This window comes from Caenorhabditis elegans, chromosome X (genome assembly GCF_000002985.6).
Source record: "Caenorhabditis elegans chromosome X".
In the NCBI taxonomy this organism is placed as follows: domain Eukaryota; kingdom Metazoa; phylum Nematoda; class Chromadorea; order Rhabditida; family Rhabditidae; genus Caenorhabditis; species Caenorhabditis elegans.
In genome coordinates, this window is record NC_003284.9 from 6328752 (window position 1) to 6340928 (window position 12177).

The following is a 12177-nucleotide window of genomic DNA, read 5'->3' on the forward strand; positions in this document are numbered from 1 at the left end:
ATCAAGTGTTATCAGCGAATGAGAACTTTTTCTTTCCCATCATTACTTCAGTTTGTTGCTTGGTGGATCCTCATCATAATCTCGTTCGGCGGTCTTTGTCTGTTGCCGTGGCCTGATATCTCTCTGTTGCGCAATGACCTGCTAGGTATTTTCTATTTCCTTGATACAAACACCGTTTTTCGACAACCGTTTTTGTCTCCGCCTACCACAATATGCGTTCATTAAAGCATCTCCGCCCATCATCGGTATAAAAGCAATGGGTGGCAATGACAGGCAAGGTGTCGTGTCTTTTCATCTTTCACTCACGTTTTCAAATTTTGCTCTCCCTCTCCAAAATTTGAAAATTCTTTGAACTACTTTTTTTTCCAAAACACATTTGAATGTTAAATTTAAAATACTGATTTTCAGATGTCCGACATCAAACAACTTGAGCACGAGGCTACTTCCCTCAGACGTGTGGCTCTTGTAGGAGTTACCGTCTCCTTCGCCGCTACTTTGGTGTGTGTGATTGCAGCCCCAATTCTCTACAACTACATGCAACACATGCAATCCGTTATGCAATCCGAAGTTGATTTCTGCCGTTCCCGATCTGGAAACATCTGGAGAGAGGTTACCCGCACTCAAGTTCTCGCCAAGGTTTCTGGAGGAGCTATTCGTTCCCGCCGTCAAGCTGGATACGAGAGCGCTGCAGTTGAAGGATCCGTTGGACACCAAGGAGGATGCTGCGGATGTGGAGTCTCTGCTGCTGGACCACCAGGAGCCCCAGGACAAGACGGAGAAGATGGAGCTGATGGACAACCAGGAGCCCCAGGAAACGACGGACCAGACGGACCAGCCGCCACACCAGCCCCAGCTCACGAGTTCTGCTTTGACTGCCCAGCCGGACCACCAGGACCAGCCGGACCAGCTGGACCAAAGGGACCAAACGGAAACTCAGGATCCGACGGACAGCCAGGAGCCCCAGGAAATAACGGAAACGCCGGAGGACCAGGAGCTCCAGGACAAGCCGGCCAAGACGGACACCCAGGAAACGCCGGAGCTCCAGGAGCCCCAGGAAAGGTCAACGAGGTTCCAGGCCCAGCCGGAGCCCCAGGAGCCCCAGGACCAGACGGACCAGCTGGACCAGCCGGATCCCCAGGAGCCCCAGGAAATCCAGGATCCCAAGGACCACAAGGACCAGCCGGAGACAACGGAGGAGCTGGATCCCCAGGACAGCCAGGAGCCAACGGAGACAATGGAGCCGATGGAGAGACCGGAGCCCCAGGAGGTTGCGACCACTGCCCACCACCAAGAACCGCCCCAGGATATTAATCTCATTCACTTTGTATCTCCTCTGCTCTTTCACATTACATGTAATTTCTCACAACTCAAATAAATGTCACTTTCTGAAAAATAAGAACATGCTTCAAGTTTTCATCAAGTTAAAAAAAACAGTAATGAACAAAATATGAACTTGAGCACTGTTTTCAAGAAAACGAGGATTGTATCATTGTTACTGAAAATCCGAAGAATAACATGAAAATGTCGCCTCTTTGCTATCGTTTTCAATTATAACCCACATTGAGCACATGATCTCTGAAAATGGCGGAACTTGTCAAAAATGTTACATTTCTTAAAAGTCAGGCCCAAAACACATGTTTAAAAGTCTCGATCAGCTTTGTGAATATATCACGTTGAGAAAAATAATGGTTTCTCTACATAGAGACGCTACTTCGACTTTTTGCCGCAATTCTCCTAATGTTTTTGCTTCCAATTCTAACATCGAAATTAAAATATAAGTACATTGAAAATTTATTAGTATTAACCTTTCTATGAGAGAGTGATCGTCAATCAAAGATCCACCATCAATAATAATAGCTCCGGCTTGGGTGGTGTCGGCCGCTGTAATTATTTTGTGGCTGATTTAAAAACATAACACATTTTGAAAAAAATTGTGAACACATTGTTTTAGAGTAATTTTTTGCAGAAGTTTATAGTTTTCAAATAACACTCATTCGGAGAATTAAACAAAAACAATAAAACAACTGAAAGGGGATATCATCGACCAGCACTGTCCCGATTTGTAATTCTCATTTTTATTGAATGCAAAGTTGGAAACTGTCTAGCAAAATTTTCAGCTAATTTAATTATGTTCGAACTATTATTCTATAATAAAACCGTAGCGACTTAAAATTTATTTCATTACGGAATCGTCCGATGAAACAATGATCATGTGTTTTTGTGCTAGTATGGAATTAATAGAAGTTTGTTTGTGTCAATTTACTCATTACAAAGTTTTAAGCAAAAGCAAGTGTTCAAGACACCGCAAGTCTGAAATGTTTTGAGACTTATTACTGTCAAGGATAATTAATTTTTATTCCAGAGCTTTTTCAAATCGAAAATGTTTCAAAAAATATTGTTTAAATCTGCTTCTAAATGTTGAGCCAATGTGATTTTCAGTGTTCAGTCAGTGAGCTTAACTCAATTTATGTTCACAGCTTGTTTAAAATAAATTTCACTTTCTGTTAAAGAAAATTATGTTGCAGAAGTTATTTCTGCTCACCTGTTGTATGTAAACATATCATTGACAAAAACAAGACAATAGTTAATTAGCTGTTCAGTAATCATTTTCTCCGCCAAATATCGGAAGTTAGTTTCCAATTTGTGTCCTCTGCAATGTCAAATTTTGCGTGCCGTGTGGTCTCCCCCACCACTACAGTGACAACCAAAACCCGAAGAAATGTCTTCATGTCGTAAGTATTTCCTTGATGAGAAAAAACTATCACCTTTTTTGTTCATCAACTAAGCCTCTCTCTGTTGCCAGTGTACACTCATTAACCCATCTCCGCCCACCTGTAGTATAAAAACTGATCGTGGTGAACATTAAGCAGGTGTCTTTTCATCTCAATTCATTTATTTGAAACGTGAGTTCAATTTTGGCACATATCAAAACTTCAATTAATTTTTTTTCTTTATAGATGTCTGATATCAAACAACTTGAAAACGAGGCTAGCTCCCTCCGCCGCGTGGCTCTCGTCGGAGTTGCCGTCTCCTTCACTGCCACTTTGGTGTGTGTGATTGCAGCCCCAATGCTCTACAACTACATGCAGCATATGCAATCCGTTATGCAATCCGAAGTTGATTTCTGCCGTTCCCGATCTGGAAACATCTGGAGAGAGGTTACCCGCACTCAGGTTCTCGCTAAGGTCTCTGGAGGAGCCGTCCGTTCCCGCCGTCAAGCTGGATATGAGAGCGCTGGAGTAGAAGGAAACTCATTCTCTCAAGGAGGATGCTGCGGATGTGGAGTCTCTGCTGCTGGACCACCAGGAGCCCCAGGACAAGACGGAGAAGATGGAGCTGATGGACAACCAGGAGCCCCAGGAAACGACGGACCAGACGGACCAGCCGCCACTCCAGCCCCAGCTCACGAGTTCTGCTTTGACTGCCCAGCCGGACCACCAGGACCAGCCGGACCAGCTGGACCAAAGGGACCAAACGGAAACTCAGGATCCGACGGACAGCCAGGAGCCCCAGGAAACAACGGAAACGCCGGAGGACCAGGAGCCCCAGGACAAGCTGGACAAGACGGACACCCAGGAAACGCCGGAGCTCCAGGAGCCCCAGGAAAGGTCAACGAGGTTCCAGGCCCAGCCGGAGCCCCAGGAGCCCCAGGACCAGACGGACCAGCTGGACCAGCCGGATCCCCAGGAGCCCCAGGAAACCCAGGATCCCAAGGACCACAAGGACCAGCCGGAGACAACGGAGGAGCTGGATCCCCAGGACAGCCAGGAGCCAACGGAGACAATGGAGCCGATGGAGAGACCGGAGCCCCAGGAGGTTGCGACCACTGCCCACCACCAAGAACCGCACCAGGATATTAATTCCCTTTCTATCCATGTTCTTGCACTATTTATTTTTGCAAGTCTTTCACATCATACCTCTGAATAAACTTTCATGACTATAACACATTTTTGTCCTATTATCAATTTTGGGGTGCATCAGCTTTCCCGCAAAAAAACCGATTCAGACAAAAGTATCAAATCTACATTTTTTCACAACACTTTTGTCTAGCTACAAAATAAATTTTAAAAAAGTTCATTTTAATATTGGGATCCGTATTTTTTGTTTTGAGTTAAATAAAATACATTTTTTCAGAATATCTTTTCTGCAGTGACTTACTTATTTCTCCTTGATAGTTAAACTTTTAAGTTTTCTTCTTCCTGAAGAATTATTAAACGTCGTTTTAAGATTTCGTTAAAATATTCATTATTTAATGTTGGTATCAGTGACAGTGTAACAAGGAAATAAATAACAAACTGAGAATGGCATTATTTTAAAAAACTTAATCATTTTGAAAACTTGCACAACGCCTCCTCCTATTCATCTAGGTACGATATCTTAATTACGCTTTTATTGTGTATGATTTTCGATAAACTGAGTGTTGGATAGGATAGTGATCGAATTCATCATTCAAATTGTTTAGTGGCTTTTGGTCTTAATGAAAAAGTATTCGAACATGGGGAATAAACACAACTGTCCTATAATTTTGCGACAATCGTGTAGTAAAGTTACAGTCTGAAAAATTTGGGTACGGTTTGAATCACACCTCTACAGCTTAGGGTGGACTAGGGAAATTTTTATGACAGTAACTAGTTATGTGACTAAGGATAAATCAAAAATAATTCAACTTGTTATGCATTAGAAGAGATTTTGGGCATTCTGAATGTGTAATTAATTTGGACGAATTTGTGAACAGATTACAGATTCTGAAAAACCCATGTCAACTCTTCTCTCACTATACCCTAATGTTACATTACTCTGTAGTGTCTGACTAATAATGGTCTATAAACAAGTCATAAATATACATTGCATACGTTTTACTTCATACGTTCTACGATTAGACATCACATTTTCCCCAGAAAACTTGCACAACCTCACTTCACGTTGACAGTTTTTCTTGAATTCTCTCGAAAAATGGTCAACTGACAAAAAATGCTTGCATAATAATTATTTACTTCTTATAGCTGAACCATTTTTGATAAAACCCAAATTTACCTAGATAACCGGATAGGCAGTCAAAGAATTTCCATAGGGGTGCAATTCGAAATGGCAAATACAGTCAAATTTTCTGAATTTCTTCCGAGAACTAGCTCAAATAGGATACAACTACGCTCAAAAGCACTAAAAGATAGAAAAAAACACTTTTTAATAATGACTATTTGGTCAGTTATATAAATAATTTAAAAGTTTTTATGACCGATTCTTTTAATTTAATGTCAGAATCGAATCTTGCCTTAACATTACTTTACTGAAATTTTGTAAATGCAAATGACAAAACATATGAATTGATATTAAGTCCTTATAAAGCTTTGGGTACTTTGGATACCACAAGTAGTTCCTTTTGTATAAAAACAATAACTTTTTATTCACTCGCCTCCATTGTCACTGTTCACTCATTACCTCATCCCCGCCCTCGGTAGTATAAAAAGTGGAAAAAGGGAACACCATGCAAGTACCTTTTCATTATTCCATTGTTTTAAAAAGTGAGTTTTTGATTCTTGTGTTTGATGTCGAGATCAATTTTCATTCAGATGTCTGATAGCAAGCAACTTGAAAACGAGGCAAGCTCCCTCCGACGTGTGGCTTTCGTTGGAGTTGTTGTCTCCTTCACTGCCACTTTGGTATGCATCATTGCCGCCCCAATGCTCTACAACTACATGCAACACATGCAATCAGTTATGCAATCCGAAGTTGACTTCTGCCGCTCCCGATCTGGGAACATCTGGAAAGAGGTTACCCGCACCCAAGTTCTCTCCAAGGTTTCTGGGGGAGCAATCCGATCTCGTCGTCAGACCGAATACGAAAACCTAGGCGTAGAAGGCTCGTCTTCACAGGGAGGATGTTGCGGATGTGGAACATCTGCCGCTGGCCCGCCCGGATCTCCAGGACCCGATGGACAAGAGGGATCAAACGGACGACCCGGAGCTCCAGGAACTAATGGTCCTGATGGTCGTCCTGCCACACAAGCTTCAGCAAGCGATTTCTGCTTTGACTGCCCACCAGGGCCTCCAGGTCCAGCTGGATCAATTGGACCAAAGGGACCAAACGGAAACCCAGGGTTCGACGGTCAGCCAGGAGCTCCAGGAAACAATGGTTTCGCCGGTGGACCAGGAGCCCCAGGATTAGGCGGAAAAGACGGTCAATCCGGAAATGCCGGAGTGCCTGGAGCGCCAGGAAAAATTACTAACATCCAAAGACCAGCTGGACTACCAGGAGTACCAGGACCAATTGGACCAGTTGGTTCAGCAGGTACGCCAGGATCCCCTGGAAATCCTGGATCCCAAGGACCACAAGGATCAGCTGGTGATAATGGAGGAGATGGTTTCCCAGGACAGCCAGGAGCCAACGGAGACAATGGACCCGACGGAGAGACCGGAGTCTCAGGAGGTTGCGATCACTGCCCACCACCCAGAACTGCTCCAGGGTATTAAGTTTTTCATTATCGGTTTCCTCGTGTCATGCATTATTTTTCCTTTTAACTTTATCATAAGTTGTAATTGGTTCATTTCAATAAATAAACTAGATTTTTAAAAATATTAATTTCAATTATGTCAGAAAATATTCTCGTCAAAAGTTCCGTACAAATCTTCATTGATGTGTTTTTTAGTATGGATCCCACTGAAAGTTGTTGAATTGAGCATATTTTGTATCTGAAATCATTTAGGAACATTGAAAATGATTGAAGGTTGCTGGGTTTTGATATCTGTTATTCTAGTTTTCTAGGCTATTCTAGGCTAGACTGTATTTTTTGTAACAAAAATCGAACGATAAAAATTCCAGGAATCCTATATGTATTATAATTCAAGTGTATAAATGCATATGGAATTATTCAAGATTCAAATATTACGTTTCGGTGATCTTGGCTTGACAAAAAGAACTAAAAACTTCCTGCTAGACAATCCACTTGACTTTTTATTCACGTACCTCTTCACTTGATCTCCCTTTCGTTTCGGGTAAATATAGGTAAATGAGGATGGCAGCCACTAGTGCGGGACCGGCGGCAAGAATGAGAAGACTGAATATTCCAAGTAGTTTTATCATATGTATCGTAAAGACTTACCTGTAACCACCTACTAAATTGTCAACGGTTAAGTAGAAAAATGTTTCGATCATAGTTGTGGACAATAAAATTCCTGTTGACAATGGTTGGAAGATCCATGCATATTCCGGATCGACAAGTTCTGATGTCAAAAACCACGCTGGCCCACCGCAGCCGATGCCGATAAATGTTTTTGTTGCCGCGAAACAAAGAGATACGATCACTTTGTTGGTTGTGAAAACCACTGCTCCAATGTTAGCAACACATGTTCCAAATAAACCAACAAGTACCAACTTCCGTCTTCCAAATCGGTCAGCCTACATCAAAATCAGTTTTGTTACTGAAAAGAAAAGAAAACTCACCAAATATATTCCAAACAACGAGGCAAAGAAAAGAACTAATCCCAGCCCATCCGAGACTAAAATAGTAAACGTATCTGTTGTCTGATGAATCTTTTTCGAACTTTTCTCTTCGCCCTAAAAACTCTTGGTTTACTTTTTTTTCAAATTTAACTGTAAAAGAGAAAACATACTATCAGCATATTAGATGAGAATGTGTCAATTAAATCATCACCGGTAAAAGCATATGACGCTGCAACAATAGCACCTATCAAAAAACCTTTGAATGATTCTCTCCATGATTTTCTACAAACTGGTTAATGTAACAAGTAACATAATCATGTTTTTACCCATAATTTGCATATTTTGAAGTAAACTTATTTTCCATCATTTCGTAGTTGGAAATTAATGGGCGATACGAGTTGGATCTTTCGGTTCCATGGTAGAAAAGTTTTGAGTGAATTGCTGCAAATTAATGTTTTTTTTTAGTTTCAAGCAATCACTGTTCATGACTTGAAATTTGGTTTCTTTTTTATATTCAAAAATTAAATAGATTAAAATTTTTGTGTAGCTTTAGAAAGATTATAATGCCGCCAAAAACCTAATCGCATTAAAATTAGTCTCCAAGAATATTTATTTCAATTATGTATAATTGAAATAAAAAGTTTTAAATTTGGTAACCTTATTGTGCATCCACTGACTGAAAATGTACCTGAACTAACGAAAAACGCTGCCGATTAAAAATTTTTAAATAGGGTTATACATACCAGCTAAGTTTGTTGCCAACCGAGTTTCTGGCAACATGGCCAGGTTTTGACAAATGGTTGCCAATTTTGCCGGTCGGATAACTGGACAAGATTATTTTTTGAAAATGAAGACCTTTTTTACGTTTTTAAATTGACTACTTAAATTTTCAAAACTTGTGGTCTTTTTATTGAAGAAAAAATAACTGTTTACCTTCGTGTATACATTCCGGATGAAAATGACTCAGATAGTTTGGAGTTGGTGGTGTGATTATTAGCACAAATAATAGGAACAAAATTGGAATCACAGCGGATATTTGCATAATAAAGAATCTAGAACTTCCGAGAGGCAGAATTTCTTCAGATCCTAAAACCAATCCAAGAAGAGTCGCGAATGATTGTGAGACTTGCTGAATATCGATTTTTGATGAAAATTTTTCATCGAGTTACCTGAAAATTATTCAGAAACGATCTGTAATGTGCCGGACTGATTTCAATTATGTACAAAGGCAGAAGACACAGTGAGCTTCCTGCCTGTAGTCCGATCATGAGTCTACCAATCGACAATATTGTAGCAAACGTGACTTCACCTGAAACAACAATCAGCTAGTGTCTCAAACTGTCATAATTTGTTTTTGTTTACCAAGTGAGAGAAACGACAGTGCGAGAAAATGTACGCCAACGCCAATTGTTGCGGCAATACACATTATTCCTTGTGCTCTTTTAACTCCAATCCATTTAGTTAGAAACGGTACCTAAAAATTTATAATCTGGATGAATATGTCTAGATCTAAACTTTTAAAAGATACCATCAAAAATCCAAGAATTGTTCCCGGGTAGAACATGCTGACAGTCACGCTCCATTGTGCAAGCCAATCATTTTCAGGGAGTTGACACGTGTAACATTCCCTTGATTGTTTGTAAGCAGTCCTGGCGAGTTTATAAAATGTGTCAACAGATGTGTTCACATAAGTGATCTGAAAATGATTGCTGACTTAGAACTGTTCAATGGTCATTTCTTGCAAATTAAAAAATTTGCAAACTTACCTGGAAAGCAAAAGACCAATTGGCACAAAACGAAGCGATGGCTGCTAAGATAACCAAACGGCATGGTGGTATATTCATCAAGCGTTCTGAAACTATTCAAATTGAAAATTGCAACAGAACATACGGACAACATAAATTGAAGAGTAAGACAACAACAATACTTGTATATATTTTGGCATGTACATACATACATATTTGCCTGAAAATTCTTAATTTTTTAAAATTCTACTTTTTAATCAGAAAATTGCAACAAGAAATTAGGAAATTATTAACGTCTATTGGAGAAAAAATTCAAAATCTTCTGATACAAGAACATAGAAATTGGCTGGAAGATTTAAAAATGTTTCAGTTGTTATTATGAAACGAAACGCGACAGGCAAGGAAAAATGGATCATATCAGAAATTTGCATAATTTTTTCCGTTAACCATTTTTATTAGGAGGCATGACTCAATATTCATAAAAATCTAAAAGAATCGGACACAAGGATGGTAAAAAATGAAAGGGAGGCGGTTTGTTTGTTGCATTTGTCTTTTTGTTTCAATATTCCTCTCAAATCGGTATCACAAAAAAAAATGAAAAAATAAAACAAAAACAAAAAAGCGATAAGATTGATTTGGAGTGGTAATGTGGTAAGGCTGATAGACTATTCGAGAGCCGTGAGCGTGTGTGTTAGAGTAGTGTCCCAAACCCCCCGATAAGATAACAGTTTCATTTTGTGTCCTCTCATCACAAATTGCTATTGAATGAACAAGGTAGTGAGTTATCAGTGGAAATGAGTGTAGCGTAGAATAATGGTCAAGCGAACTACATTCGTTTAAATCACGAGTTCCTTGTCTGGCGATATACTACTTTCAAAAAATGACTGAAAGTTGTTTTTGTATCACTTTTTAGAGTGAATGATGTAATATTTTACTTTTTTACAGTTTCAGAAACAGTCCAACATGATAAAATATCTATGTAGAACACTTCAGTCATCATTAGATCATCTAATTTAATTGAAAGTTTTGGTAACTTGCCAGACTCATTATTTTACTGTTATGAAACGTTCAGATCATTATTGCCCTTTTGGAATTTTATTAAAAATTATAATTAAAATTATCAAATTTTTGAGGTGGGACAAACGACGGACAAAGAAAATACAGCATTCATTAAGACCTTTTAAATATTCGATAAAAAAGGTGCTATTAATATAAAAATTTTCGATAACTTCCAAAGTTTTCGAAGATTATTCCAAAGTATTTCATAGTGAGGAAACTCATTCAATTTTTTTTTCAACGATTGTCATTTACAACACGCTTTTATGTGTTGTTCTACTGCAATCAAACATTATATTGATCTCGCAATATATGATTTTTGGCAATTTACAAAATTGGGGAACACCAAGTTTTTTTCATATCTCTGGGTGATAATTTTTATTTACTTTTAAACAGGTATGCGCGGTAATCAAAAATTTCCAACAATCGGAATGTGCCAGGTTTCAGTTTTTGTAAAGTGTTGAAATCGTTGATTACTGGACAAAAAGTGAAAATTTTTCAACAAAATACTCTCTACATCTCTAAATTTACAAAACTTTTTAAAGTTATGTTTCCGGAAACTCTGATATACGATAATCTGTGATCACAATTTTCGGCAAGATTTTTGAACCAGAACCACAATCAAGTAGCCAGACGTAAAGAAAAATGCCACTTCGTTTGAAAAGTTTTTTTTTGCATTTTTAATATGAATTTTTCTAAGACTATCAATCTGTTGAATTTTGCTCTGGTGTTTGTGGGTTTCTATAACACCCCTTCAAAATCCAGCTTTGCAAAATCCCCAATTCTAAAGTTTGCCCCCTATTTTAGACTTTGATCAGCATTGCATCTTACTTCCGTCCATATTTCTTGCTCTTTTTTACTCATATCCTGTATAGTGCAAAATAGAGGAAATGTTGCTTGGTTTCAAATTATTCCTCGTTTCATGCGCATTAAATCGCTCGTTTTTTCATTAGATTCCTTTTTGGTTGCTGGGCTCGACAACACAATTCACCCAGCCATCACACACTACGATGTTTAATTTCACACATATTCTCACATGCAAACGTCTTCCACATTCTTAATTACACTCTGTTAGTTGAGACGAATGCACCAAAAAACCCCAATGGCTTATGTATGTCACTGACACCGCGTCTTCAATGACCTTTTGATGTTCTGCCCTTTGTCGAATTAATTTTCATAAAATTTAGCAGTTGCGTTAGCATGGAACGTTTCTTAATGTTTGTTGCATGTCTGTCATCAAAAAAGGTGTCGGTTTACTTGTTTATTAAAAATACAAAACACAACGGATACCAATCTCCAACTGAAGAAACACAGCCATATATTTTGCGGTCTCACTACCTCCTATTCTTTTCCCGATTTTTTGACTCTCTGGTTTCTTTCATTAAGAACTTTCCGCAAAGTTGTTTCTCAAAAAAGAATTGGTGCAAAGATATTCTATCAAAATAAGAATTTGGGACTAACTATAAGAATTTAATAAGTTTTTTTCAAATCCAAATTTTTCTAGTTAATCTTTTTATTTATTATCCAAAGCATTTTTAAATATGATTTGTTAACAAATTATAGAGTTCTGAACGATTTTTATAGTGAACCAGTCCAGGTCGAATTTTTTGGATTTATATATTAATTAGAAATGAGATAATAAAATTGTATGACCTCTCAAATTATTCTGCTATAATTCTACCGAAATTCGGAATCTTCCCGCATCCTATTTATAATTAATATTTGAATTGCGAACAAATATTTTCAAAAATAATAAATAATCTTTAAAAAATTTGTGAATAAAAAAGTGTTTTGAATTATTTATAACAAGAAAGTCTGACTGTGCAAGTGAAATATACAATATTATATATTTTAGATGGAAATTTTATGGAAATAGTCTTTTCTTTTGAAAACTTAACATCACCATCAAATATTTTGGAAAATTTTAACGAAGTTA

The 12177-nt window shown here is 38.4% G+C and overlaps 4 protein-coding genes and 2 non-coding genes across 6 annotated transcripts; 4 read left to right on the plus strand and 2 right to left on the minus strand.

Annotated features, from left to right (window-relative positions):
• Positions 1–408: 408 nt before the first annotated feature.
• col-169 (Nematode cuticle collagen N-terminal domain-containing protein) lies at positions 409–1311 on the plus strand (the record flags this gene model as incomplete). Its single annotated transcript, NM_182455.8, has 1 exon — positions 409–1311. The coding sequence occupies one exon, from the start codon at positions 409–411 to the stop codon at positions 1309–1311; it is 903 nt and encodes a 300-aa protein (NP_872255.1).
• Positions 1312–2957: 1646 nt separating this feature from the next.
• col-170 (Nematode cuticle collagen N-terminal domain-containing protein) lies at positions 2958–3860 on the plus strand (the record flags this gene model as incomplete). The annotated part of the gene is made up of 1 exon (NM_001381007.1): positions 2958–3860. The coding sequence occupies one exon, from the start codon at positions 2958–2960 to the stop codon at positions 3858–3860; it is 903 nt and encodes a 300-aa protein (NP_001367411.1).
• Positions 3861–5546: 1686 nt separating this feature from the next.
• On the plus strand, positions 5547–6470 carry col-171 (Nematode cuticle collagen N-terminal domain-containing protein; the record flags this gene model as incomplete). Its single annotated transcript, NM_182468.1, has 1 exon — positions 5547–6470. The coding sequence occupies one exon, from the start codon at positions 5547–5549 to the stop codon at positions 6468–6470; it is 924 nt and encodes a 307-aa protein (NP_872268.1).
• On the minus strand, positions 5874–6321 carry T10E10.8. The gene has a single exon (NR_071283.1). It is a non-coding gene; the product is annotated as an Unclassified non-coding RNA T10E10.8 (non-coding RNA).
• A 57-nt stretch (positions 6471–6527) lies between the features above and the next one.
• C03B1.13 (Major facilitator superfamily (MFS) profile domain-containing protein) lies at positions 6528–9300 on the minus strand. Its single transcript, NM_076660.5, has 11 exons — positions 9207–9300; positions 8969–9136; positions 8803–8914; positions 8610–8749; positions 8374–8569; positions 7767–7881; positions 7611–7722; positions 7441–7554; positions 7100–7395; positions 6964–7054; positions 6528–6689 (listed from the first exon to the last, which is right to left on the minus strand). The coding sequence occupies exons 1-11, from the start codon at positions 9282–9284 to the stop codon at positions 6591–6593; spliced, it is 1521 nt and encodes a 506-aa protein (NP_509061.3). The 5' UTR covers positions 9285–9300; the 3' UTR covers positions 6528–6590.
• Positions 9301–10173: 873 nt separating this feature from the next.
• On the plus strand, positions 10174–10194 carry 21ur-12998. The gene has a single exon (NR_071284.1).
• Positions 10195–12177: the final 1983 nt, after the last annotated feature.